The sequence below is a fragment of the Pan troglodytes genome, chromosome 19 (genome assembly GCF_028858775.2).
Source record: "Pan troglodytes isolate AG18354 chromosome 19, NHGRI_mPanTro3-v2.0_pri, whole genome shotgun sequence".
Classification (NCBI taxonomy): domain Eukaryota; kingdom Metazoa; phylum Chordata; class Mammalia; order Primates; family Hominidae; genus Pan; species Pan troglodytes.
Genome location: NC_072417.2, coordinates 86,731,601 through 86,743,437, shown reverse-complemented (window position 1 = coordinate 86,743,437; position 11,837 = coordinate 86,731,601). Strand labels below are relative to the sequence as shown.

Sequence of the window (11,837 nt, the reverse complement as noted above, 5' to 3'; positions counted from 1 at the left end):
GACCCTCAGGGCCTCCTGGGATCTCTCTCCATCCCATCGTATTCCTGTGAGTGCTTCTAGGCCAGGTCACTTCCAGCCCAGTCATTCTGCTGTCAAACAACTCATAGGAAGAGTGAAGGTGAGGGCCTTCCCGGGACCCCTTGCGCTGGTGGAGATCTGTTCTCCATCCCAGGGGTTTCGGGGGAGACAACCTCAGTATCTCCTTCAGGCCCCATCCAATGGTATGAACGATTCCCAATTCCCAGAGGAAACATGCCCCTGCTTCAAACTACCCTCCTGTGACTGGACTTAAGGCTGCAGGACAGGGCTTGGGGTGATATTCATTTTGCCTGCTCCCCTCTCCCACTAGATTTACCTTCCCAATGATGTCTGCTTGCACCAATATTAAAATGAGCCTGCATTCCCTGTGCACACAGCAACAGCTCGGCAATCTGGAGGCAAGGTGGGAGGCGGAGAAGCACGGAAACGAAGTCTCTCTGGCTCAACCAGCAAAAGTGAACCACTCCCCAGGTAGGTCACCAAGAATGGTAGTCATTGTTTCAGTGGGATCTGAGTGATCTAATTAACTTCCAGGGGTTTCTCAGACCTGTCAACAAACCGGCTTCTCAGGTGAGTTTTGCCAAAGGACGGAGCAGAGATGCACAGAGGGGCTCTCGCCGGATACTCAGGTTCAGGTTTAAAGAGCACAGGCACTTTTGAGGCGGCGATAGAACCAGAGTCCCCAGTTCTCTTGGAGCCACCCTTTAGGGCCTGGCCCAGGCTCCTCTGAGCCCTGAAACCCCTCCCACTCGAGTCCCTCCTGTGTCCTTCAAACTGCAGCTTCCGAGGCCATTGGAAGGTAGTGAAGGGGGCGTAGTGTTTGTTTCTCTGTGACTTCCTGGCTGTGGCTGCAGCGAGCAGTTGACTTGTGTCACACTCATCCTCAGTCATGATTAGGCACACCCACACCGTCCCCCTGACCACACTCCAGAAAAAGAGCCTGCAAGGGTCCCTCTGTAAGTGGAAGCAGCCTCCATCTCATTGGCCCTCCTCTAGACCGCCCGGGTCCCCTTCTGCGATGATGCCACACAGACCCACTCCATCCTCTCCCCACACCTTGCCCTCAGGTCGCCTAGCAACCTCAGGGCGGCCAGCCTGGCCAATCACCTAATCACCTGTGGCTGCCAGCATCCACCGGCCTCCCCGGGCTGGAGGGAGCAGGAACTCAAGTGCTCCCCTGCCCCTGGCTTCACCTCCACCCTTCAATCCCCCCCACTTCCCCAGACCTTACAGAGGCAGTACAGTGACCAGCATTTCGCACCTCACCCTTTGCTCCCTGCCCAAGGCCCACTCTGCGGCTTAATCTGTGACATTTAACATAAATGGTTTTCTATTCCCAGCTGACCTTTAATGGCTTTTATCATCAGCTGTGGTTCCTGGCAGCCGTACAGGAGCTGGTGTCGGCTGCCCGAATCTATTCCAACAGAATACCCAAGGAGAGCCCACAGTTTTCGCCACGTGAAGCTGGGGGGGATGCGCCTGGAGATGTCTGCCGAGACTTGAGCTTGCCACTCTCGGCCCGGAAATATCATTACATGTTTCAATTAGAATTAGTGGGGAAGCCAGTTATTAAGTGGTTAGTTATTATGGTAATGGAGACACTCCACAGTAGCTGGTGCGGGCCACTCTTGCCTTCCTCTACTGGCCACTTTTTAAATCCCTAATCCCTCCCTGATGCTCTGTTTGCAAGTGCAGTAGGATGGAAATGGGAGGGAAGAGACCAGAAAGAGGTGGGTTTTGCATCCCCCTCTTCCGCTCCGTGCCCCTTCCCCCGCCAAGATACCCTTCCCAGCAGGTGTGTGCTGTAGTGACATTAGCAAACCCTCCGCCTGAAATCCCAAGCTGTGTCTTCACACCCTCAGAAGCAGAAGTCATTGTCAGGGAGCGCCCACTTCCACCAACCCCTCCGGGCGTCTTTCCTCCCACTCACAGATGGTCACCGTGTCATCATGGAAAGGACGTGAGAGGACCCCTGTGGAGGTTTGGGTTTTGGCAAAGACCCTGCAGATACTGAAGGTGCAGAGAAGTGAATGAGGACTCTCAGGCTGAAGGGCAGGAGAGTGGAGCTCTGGGCCCATCCTGCGAATAACCTTAGGCAAGTCACATGTCTTCCAGGAGCTCCAGCCCCTCCCTGCGTGCTGAAGGTTCCGACCAGCTCTCAACCCTTCCTCTGCTCACCTGAAGGACATGGCATTCCCTCCTCAGGGGTGCCAGCCCATAGCCGGGTAAATCAGGGATGCTTGCCCAAAGTCACTGCAGCAAAGTTGGGCAGAGGCATGGCAGAGTCTGGAGTGGGGGTCCCGGTACCCGGCTCCCCCCTCTCACTGATACTCAGTCCTCTCTGCCTGGAGGAGATACTTGCAGAGGTGCCTTCTTATCTTGCCTTTTTTTTTTTTTTAGGCAGGGTCTTGCTCTGTCACCCAGGCTGGAGTGCAATGGCACAGCTCACAGCTCACTGCCGTCTCAACCTCCTGGGCTCAGGTGGTCCTCCTGTTTCGTTTTTTTTTTATTATTATTATTATTTGTAGAGATGGGGTCTCACTATGTTGCTCGGGCTGGTCTCAAACTCCTGGGCTCAAGTAATCCTCCCACCTCAGCCTCCCAAGTAGCTGAGACTACAGGTATGTACCACCACACCTGGCTAATTTTTTTTCTTCTCTCTTTTTTTTTTTTTTTTTCTGGTAGAGACGGGGGTCTCCTATGTTGGCCAGGCTGGTCTTGAACTCCTGGCCTCAGGCAATCCTCCTGTCTCAGCCTCCCTTAGTGCTGGGATTATAGGAATGAGCCATCATGCCTGGCCCCCATCTTGCTTTCAAATATTCCTCTCCCACCATCCCTCCCTCCTCCTTCCCCAGGCCTGAGTAGGTCGGCAGCTTCTCTGCAGTCAACAGGCAGAGCTCACAGCCTTGGTTCCAGCCTTCACCAGCCACAGACCCTGAGGCAAGTGCAGAGCCCCTGGTCCTCCCTTCCCTTATCTGATAACGCATCATAAGTGATGCAAGGGAAGCCATCTACACGGGCTGGAAAGAGGCGAGGACGGTTATTGGTCATGATTATTGCTGTTATTATTTTAAAGACCATCAGAGCGGAAAAAAGAAAAGAAAAAAAACAAAAAACAAAAAACAAAAAAACAGGAAGCAGCCCACAGTGTCTTCCTTATCCTTGAACTCTGACAGGTCCTTAAGGAGGGGAAGGAAAAGAGATGCAGAGACCAAACAGGAGGTGAAAGGGGCAGAACAGAATGGAGATGACTAGGAAGAAAAACAGAATGGGAAGCAAACAGAGAGAGAGAGGAGAGAAAGAGAGGAGAGAGAGAAAGAAGAGAGAGAGGAGACAGAGAAGAGAGGAGAGAGAAGAGAGAGGAGAAGAAAGAAAGAAGAGGAGGGGAAGGGAAGGGACGGGAGGGGAGAGAAGGGGAAGGGAGGGGTGAGAAGGGGAAGGGAGGGGTGAGAAGGGGAAGGGAGGGGTGAGAAGGGGAAGGGAGGGGTGAGAAGGGGAAGGGAGGGGTGAGAAGGGGAAGGGAGGGGTGAGAAGGGGAAGGGAGGGGTGAGAAGGGGAAGGGAGGGGTGAGAAGGGGAAGGGAGGGGTGAGAAGGGGAAGGGAGGGGTGAGAAGGGGAAGGGAGGGGTGAGAAGGGGAAGGGAGGGGTGAGAAGGGGAAGGGAGGGGAGGGGATGGAAGGGGAGAGGAGGGAAAGGAAAGGGAGGGGAAGGGAGGGGAGGGGAAGGGAGGGGAGGGGAAGAGGAGGAGAGGGAAGAGGAAGAGAGGGAAGGGGAGGGGAAGAGGAGAGGGAAGAGGAAGAGAGGGAAGGGGAGGGGAAGGGAAGGGAAGGCAGGGAAGAGGAAGAGAGGGAAGGGGAGGGGAGGGGAAGGGAGGGGAAGGGGAGGAGAGGGAAGAGGAGGAGAGGCCCGTGGGTGGTGGGGTGGGAGGCTGGTGGAGGGAGAGCTGCTTAGTTTGTTTCCTTCTGCTCAGCTGTGCCAACAAAAAAGAAAATGAATCTGTGAAGCCCAGACAAGGTGGCCGAGTCGCAGTGCCGAAGCGCAGCTCAGTGGAGGAGGCGGCAGGCACAGGGCCCAGAGAAAATTATCTTTCTAACCACTACGTTGGTACCATAATCACCTTCACGCAGCAGCTCTGGTTCCTGGGGGAGGGGCCACTGGAGAGCCACTTGGTTTGATTCCTTTAATCTTTTGACACCGCCTGTCACGGAGGAGTGTGTAATTAGGCCGCACTGTACCTTCCCAGCAGCCCAAGCCGCACGCACCTCGCAAGATGAGAGCAGGTGCTACTGGAGCCGCCGGGCCGGGCTGGGCTCTTAATTGGCTTATGTGCTTCTCCTGGAGTCTGTCCTGTTTTTCCAGGGTTGCAGCTACCTCCGGGACCGTGGTGGGGATTGCTCTCTCAAGGGGTCTCTGAGGGACCAGGGACCCTGCCGTGATGCTGGTTTGGGGGCAGGGTGGTGGCAGGTGAACTCTGGCCCAACCAGCTAATGGCCTGAGAATGTGCCCTGCCTGCCCTGAAGAGCTACCTGACCCCAAAGACCCTGCTGTGCACACATCTGAACCCCCATCCCTGGTGTCTGCACCTTGCTATAAAGAGTCAGCCACGGAGACATGTGTGGCGACCGCAGGAGCACCGGGAGGGAGGCTGTCCTCACCTGGGAAGGGACCAGCCTCTTGTTTTCTATGGTGGACAGGCCAAAGAGATACAGCCTCGAGGGTTTGAGGATTTGGAAAATGGAAGAGATTTGAGGATGGCCAGGAGGGGTTTGGAGCCCTGTTTTGCTCAGCAAAGAGCAGAGTAAAACAAGGCTGTTTATTCAGGCCCTAAATGATGGGGATGCTGGCGTCTGCCCAGCAGCCCACACGCTGGGGGCATGTGCTCAGGCAGCGCTGCTCCCTCCTTCTCCCTGGAGCCTCAACCTCTCCCTGGGTGTGCAGGAATCTTCCTCTCCATCCCGCAGCGGCGATTTTAGACAAGGGTGGCAACTTTCCCCTCTTCCACAGCCAGCCCCTGCTCAGTAGTCTTCCTGCATGAAAAGCTGAACAGGAGCCCCTGGTCTAATCATCCCCCAGCTGGGAGCAGCAGGGCTTCATGTAAAAGTGTGGAGCCAACCAGAGCAGGGATTGGGGGTGACCTAGGGAGGGGCCACGTACAAGGATGCCCTGGCCCATCCCTGAATGTCCTACACCACTCTGCTAGGCCTGGAAGGCCCAGGCATGGACAGGAGGGCAGGGCACCCTATTGAGGGTCTGCAGGATTCTGGAAGGTTGAATGTCATGGTGATAATCAGCTCAGCTCTGGGGTCCAAACACCACTTCAAATCTCAGCTTCACCAGATAGGGGTGACCATAGGCATGGTTTAACCTCTTTATGCTCTGTCTTCTCCTCTGCAAAATGGGGTAGTAAAGCAATTCTTGAATCATAGAATTGCTGTGAGCACTAAAGCGGATAGCTAAGGCAAGAGCTTGGCATGGGAGACAAGCTCCACAAAGTCAGCTGTAGGGTTCCTTCAGCATTGTCTCATCAAGTCCCTTAACCCCAAAAAGGACAGGAGCCCAGGAAGTTTTGAGATCCTAGATTATTATATCGAAAGGTGGCTTCTAGGTCTCCCAGCCCACACTTCTCCAGGACGCCCATCTCAGCCACCCCAGGTCCCACGTTTTTGTTCAACAGCATTCCCAGAAAGGAAAGCTCTGGCCCAGCCTAAGTTGTAGCGAGGTGAAATACCTTCCCCTGCCCCCTCTAAATGGTAGTTCCGGGTCTTCTGGAAACTCACCAGCAGCCACTCTGGATCCCTGTGGCCTGTGGACCTGCAGCATCACTGTCCTCCGGGGGCTTGTGAGAGACACAGCGTCTGGAGCCTCAGCTGAGGCCTGGGGTGTCAGAATCTGCCCCTGGACCAGATCCCCCGAGGATGTGTATGTGCAGAGAGTGTGGGAAGGCTGCTCCACGCCTCCTAGGAGACCACAGGTCTCTCTCACTGCCGTGACAAGCTTCAGCAATGTGTCCCGGGGAAATGCGAGCTACCAGCAAGTAAATTATTATTAATAGTTACAGTACCAACATTTGCAAATAATGCCATTTTTGAAAAAGGAAATTAGAGCTGACTCAAAGTTATTCCTATCAAGACATCACGCTTATATGTGCATTCCAACATGCTTTCTTGAAGGGGAATTACTGTCATGATGCACACGCACAGGGGACCCTGTCAGCAGGTCTCCACTAAGGAGGGAGGACCTAACCCACCCTTCCTCCTGAACAGCAGTCCTACCTGCTATGTTCCCAAGAGGCGGTCAGTCCGATGCTGTAGGAGGCAGAATGGCCCAAGGCAGCCACATCGATGCTGGGCAGGCCTCGTTCTTGGAAATTCTTCCTTACATTGGTCTGCAAGATGCCCCCCTGGAACTCTCACCCTTCCTTGCTAAGTCTCTGGCTGCAGATGGAACTAGCCCACCTCCTCTTTCATAGGACACAGCTGTTCCTTCCCATTGCTGCCAAGTAACTAATTGTTACAAACTGAGGGGCTTGCGACAACAGAAACTGATTCTGTCACAGCTGTGGAGGCTGGACGTCCGACAGCAAGGTGTCGGCGGGACGCGTTCTCTCCGAAGCCTCCCGGGGAGGATCGTGCCTTGCCTATTCCCAGGCGTCCCTTGGTTTGGGGCTGCCAAGCTCTAATCACTGCCTCTCTCATCTGTGGTTTTCTCCTCCTCCCTCCCAAATCTCCCTCTGCCTTTCTCTGTCATGACACCTGCCGCTGGATTTGGGGTCCCCCCTGAATCCAGAATCTCATTTTGAAATCCTTAACTTAGTTACATCTGCTAAGATTCCTTTTCCAAATAAGATCACGTTCACAGGCTCTGGCAAGCAGGACGTGCACAAATCTTTTGGGGGCCACTAATCGACCCATAGAAGGTCCATTCAAATATTTAAAGGCACGCTCTCAACCCATCGCCTCTTCTCCACGCAAAGACAAATCCCAGAATCTTTCAGTACATCTTCTGTGTGATCTACCATCAGTCTGACTGACACCCCTGGCCCTGGACAGAATGTCCGTCTCCTCTCAGACAAAGGACTTGAATGATTTTTTTTTTTTTTTTTTTTTTTGAGATAGAGCCTTGCTCTGTTTCCCAGGCTGGAGTGCAGTGGCGCGATCTTGACTCACTGCAACCTCTGTCTCCCGGGTTCAAGTGATTCTCCTGCCTCAGCCTCCCAAGTAGCTGGGACTACAGGCGCCCGCCACACGGCCAGCTAATTTTCTGTATTTTTAGTACAGACTGGGTTTCACCATGTTAGCCAGGATGGTTTCAATCTCCTGACCTCATGATCCACCCACCTCAGCCTCCCAAAGTGCTGGGATTACAGGCGTGAGCCACGGTGCCCAGCCAAGGACTTGAACGATTTTAACCTTGTAGGATAGGATGAGTTATGATGGGCAGTGGGTGGTGTCATTTAGTAGAGAACTTGAAAAGGGAGGTTCCCAAAAGCAGGGCTGGCATGTGGGTGAGGCAAGAGAAGTCCCTGGAATCTAAGGCACCGCTCTCTGTCAGTCTCATGCAGGCAGGCCCATGAGTGTGAGTGCCTGCTTACATCCACACCCTGGGCCTCGCTGTCCTCTCCCTAGCCCCGGCCTGCCCTAAAGAAGCCAGCTGGGGGACTTCCGGGCCCCCCTCTCTGGAGAAATGTTCCAGAACTGAACCACCCACTGACACGAGTGAGCTTCCTGCGAGAGTGAGGGGTGACTCCCTGAACCTCTGCTGGGTGCTCCCCACCGCTGCCACACCAGGTTCCCAGGGGTCGGTCCCATCCCTGCCTGGGGCAGAGTCAGAGAGAGTCCTGGGAAGAGGAAATGGCACATGGTGGAGGGTTCCTTTCCCTGAGGGTCTCAGCCACTGCACCTTATTCACCATGCATGGGAGTATCCAGGGATAGTGCCCCCTGGGATTGGCCAGTGTACAGGTTCTGCGGTGGTTCCAGGCATTTCTGGGCACACAACCACCGGAGACTCAGATTCTTTCATGGACCTCCTCTTCTAAGCCCCTCTGGAGGCTGAGGGTGAGTCCTGCCTGGTGCGGTGCCCACCCAGCCTCATCTAGGTAGCCGCTGGCACCGCACCAGTTAGTAGCTTACCCTGGTCCCCCAGCCTTCCTCCCCCTCTGCCTCCTGGGCTCTTTTAACAACCCTCATTTGCATAGCTGTTTTGAAGTTTTGCAAAGAACTTTTTACCTCTCCTTTAATGGGACCTTCACAATGACCTTGACATTTATTCATGAGCCCCATTGTACCAAGATGAACCCGAGGTGAAGGCAACAAATCCGCTGCCCCGGGCTCCACAGCTCAGAATCTGGGGTCAGGACTGGTCTCCGGGTCCGTCCCTCCCAGTGATCTGCCCTTCCTTTGCCAAGCATCTTTGACTAGATGTGCAGCAGGAGTGCCCAGTGAGTCCAGGGGAGGCACAAGGCCTGCGGGCACAGGCCTGGTCACCTAGAGAGTTGCATCTTCTGACCAAGAGGAAGAATTCATGAAGAGCCAGCCTCCGGGCCTGGCAGGCAAGGGTTTTACCTGGTCATCAAACTTTTTCAAGAGGCACCAAGGAAGCAAATAGCAGGTGGCCAGGCCAGGATGGACATGGTCAAAGTGAGTCAGCTGGTTTCCTGGAGCTGCTAACCCAGTCGCCACCCTCTCCTGCCTTCCAAGTAGCAAATTCTCTGGTCCCGCTCGCAGTCAGCCTGGACCTGGGTTGCTCATTCTTGAAGAATGCTCACTGCTGGGCCTGCCTCTGTTTCTGAGATGAGTCCAGGAAAGCTGGGGTGGTCTCGGTCTGTGTCCCCGTTCCGCCACACCCGACCCCTGGGACAGCTCAGAAATCTGCAACCTTTCACAGCTGGTTGGCTTTCAGCACAAATGGGCAGGTGCCTAGAGCAGCCAGCAGGATCCGCTCATCTGAAAACACTTGGGAAGCTCAGGGGAACAGCTCTCCATCCAGGCTGGCGAGAAGTGAGGTGGGCCTCAGCCTGGGCCCAGATTCGTCAGGGTAAATGCCACCTGTGGGAACTCGGGCTCTGCCTGGCAGGGGCCCTCAGAGCCCTTCTGAGATGACTCTTGCTTCTGCTGCCAGCAACTGCGGGTTCCATCTCAGGGAGGGCAGGGAATCAATCCTCCATTAATCCTCAGGACTGGTTCTTTAAGTCCACCTGGGTTTAGTCCTTGACTTCACTATTTACTGGGTGACTTCAAACCAGTGACTCAACCTTTCTGAGTGCAGGCATCCTTCTCTGTTAAGTGGAAATAACTGTAGAACCTCCAACCTTACAGGTTGTTAAAAGGATCACATTAATTGATGGATGGAAAAGTACTTGTAATGCATAAATATCTGGCAAATGCACTTCCTGGTTTTATATATATTTTTTTCTTTTGAGACAGAGTCTCGCTCTGTTGCCCAGGCTGGAGTGCAGTGATGTGATCTCGGCTCACTGCAACCTCTGCCTCCCGGGTTCAAGTGATTCTCCTGCCTCAGCCTCCCAAGTAGCTGGGATTACAGGTGCCCACCACCATGCCCAGCTAATTTTTATATTTTTAGTAGAGACGGGGTTTCACCATGTTGGTCAGGCTAGTCTCGAACTCCTGGCTTCAAGTGATCCACCTGCCTCAGCCTCCCAAAGTGCTGGGATTCCAGGTGTGAAAATGCAGTTAGTGTTAATGTCATTACTGTTGCGATGGGAAGCATGCCGAGGGTCAGGCAGCAGCCATGCCCTGCCCACTTACCTACGTTTCTGCTCTCCTCATGGTCCCCCCAATACCAAGTTTCATAGTGCCAAGGCCCACTGCTACTGTTATGAGTGGAAATGGGTCCCCTCCAAATTCATATGTTGACATACTAACTCCCAGCACCTCCAAATGTTACCATTTTTGGCAATAGGGTCTTTAAAAAGATAAGGTAAACCGAGGCCACTGAGGTGGGCCCTAATCCAGCATGACTGGTGTCCTTATAAGAAGAGGATATGTGGACAGAGACATGTGCAGAGGGAGGACCATGGGAGGACACAGGGAGAAGACAGCCAAGTCACCAACCCTGCCTACACCTTGATCTCAGACTCCCAACCTCCAAAACTGTGAGAGAAGGAATTTCTGTTATTTAAGACCCCCAGTCTGTGGTGTTTTGATAGAGTAGCCCTAGGAAAAGGATACTGTTATATGACCCATCGTAGGTTCTGGAAAGCATTTGTTCTGTAGGACGTCAACAGGGCTTGTGTGAAAACAGGGTTCTGCAGTCAAAGGAGTCTGAAAACAACCGGGTCGAGCATAGCTTACCAGGTTTTCTTTAGTGGAAGCCTCCTCACAGCCATGACTGTGCTCATGGGTGTTTTGAATCCCTAGGAGGGGAGAGATTTCCCAACCTTTCTTGAACATGGAATCCTCATCATTGCAAAGCATGGGCTTTGTGTTCTGCAGAACAGGCCTTCCAACATGCTGGAAGCCGAGACCAGCTGGGGTGGGGAGGAGGCACGGGGGCGGGGTAAGACCCAGGGCCCTCTGCCTGTGCTGGCGAGTCCCTCCATCTCCCTTATCAGACAAGCAGCAGGGCCAGCCAGGAGTGCCACATTTTATGGCTCTATCATGTGTGAGATCTTGCCCATTAGGGAGAAGCTGTCAACATAAAACATAGATTTCAAGATACGCTTTCTACTCCAGGATTATGAATAACCCCTTCGATCATTAGAACCAGAGCATTTTTTAAAAATCCAATTTGTTTCCCACTTCAGAACCCATTTAGTTTGCTTCTTGCCCTCCCTCTGGGTTAGGGAGGGAGGGCTGGAGGCTGGAGCCTTCCAGAATCCTGGCTCTGGAAACCTTGCACCCCCAGAAATTGTGCAGGTTTTTCATCTGAAACCTTGATTTTCCTAGGAATCATCTGTTATCCATTTCCTATAACCCAGCTGTGTATTTCTGTTGGAAGGTATTCCCTTTATAATCAGACAGAGCTGCAGGGAGCCCTGTGGAGTGGGCAGCATCCCCCAGAGGGCCAAGGGGAGACATTCCAGACAGTCTTCCAGCAGAGAAGTTTGGGAAGATGCTGATTTCATCTGTCCAGTCCTAAAGCAATGCACTAATCCAAAATTAAACAAAAACAAACATATTCACCAGGCAAAGGAGTGTGAAAAATCCCCATTTCTGTCTCTCTCTCCTCATCAGCAGTGGAAACCGGGGCTTCCTAGAAGAAACGATGCACTCCCCACCTCCCTCTGTTTGTGCTGCAGTGAAAACTGACACGAGAGATTCATTGGAACATGTGCCCTCGTTCCACTCTCATCAGCCCACCGCGGGGACAGGAGCTGTTCATCTTTTTGGCTCTGCTCGCAGCCTCCAGAACACTTATGAGGGGCACCTTGTGGGCGCCGTGGTCGGATGAAGCCCCTGGGGCTCTTCCAGAGGCTGGCACTCTCCGCAGTTGTCGCTCACATACCTGCTCAGGCCAGGCCAGGCCAGAGTGGACAATGTCTTCCCAGCAGGCCAGACCAGTCTCCCAGGAGGCTGAGGCTGCTGTATCACTCACCAAACCCTCTCATCTGCTGGCCTGACCCTGTGCTATGCTGGAAATAGCACTCGAGCCAGACGCCCTCCCTGACTTGGACAAGGGCAGTGCTCTGGAAGGAGAGGGCACAGAAGCAGCTGTTTACAGAACCTCCGAGGGTTGCAATGGGGCAATGGGGTGTGCAGGAGAGTGACCAGGAGCCCGGGGCAGCTGGTGACCCACCCCTCCAGGCATTCGTGAGGTGTCAGAAGAGGGGGCCCCTTG

At 53.8% G+C, this 11,837-nt stretch overlaps 1 protein-coding gene across 1 annotated transcript; it reads right to left on the bottom strand.

The window, feature by feature from the left end:
- Nucleotides 1-4,910: 4,910 nt before the first annotated feature.
- LOC134808921 (uncharacterized) lies at nucleotides 4,911-11,124 on the bottom strand. The gene is made up of 4 exons (XM_063799478.1): nucleotides 11,007-11,124; nucleotides 10,352-10,689; nucleotides 5,817-6,063; nucleotides 4,911-5,427 (listed from the first exon to the last, which is right to left on the bottom strand). Exons 1-4 carry the CDS (start codon nucleotides 11,122-11,124, stop codon nucleotides 5,357-5,359), a joined length of 774 nt encoding a protein of 257 aa, XP_063655548.1. The 3' UTR covers nucleotides 4,911-5,356.
- Between the last annotated feature and the right edge of the window lie 713 nt (nucleotides 11,125-11,837).

What these genes read in the sequence shown, in the direction of transcription:
- LOC134808921 (XM_063799478.1), bottom strand. Translation starts at nt 11,124, where the DNA reads ATGAAATCAGCATCTTCCCAAACTTCTCTGCTGGAAGACTGTCTGGAA. An exon ending in GCAGCTCTGTCTGATTATAA is followed by an intron (nt 10,690 to 11,006) that starts AGGGAATACCTT and finishes TTTTATGTTGAC; the next exon opens with AGCTTCTCCCTAATGGGCAA. An exon ending in CTTCCACTAAAGAAAACCTG is followed by an intron (nt 6,064 to 10,351) that starts GTAAGCTATGCT and finishes ACTTGCTGGTAG; the next exon opens with CTCGCATTTCCCCGGGACAC.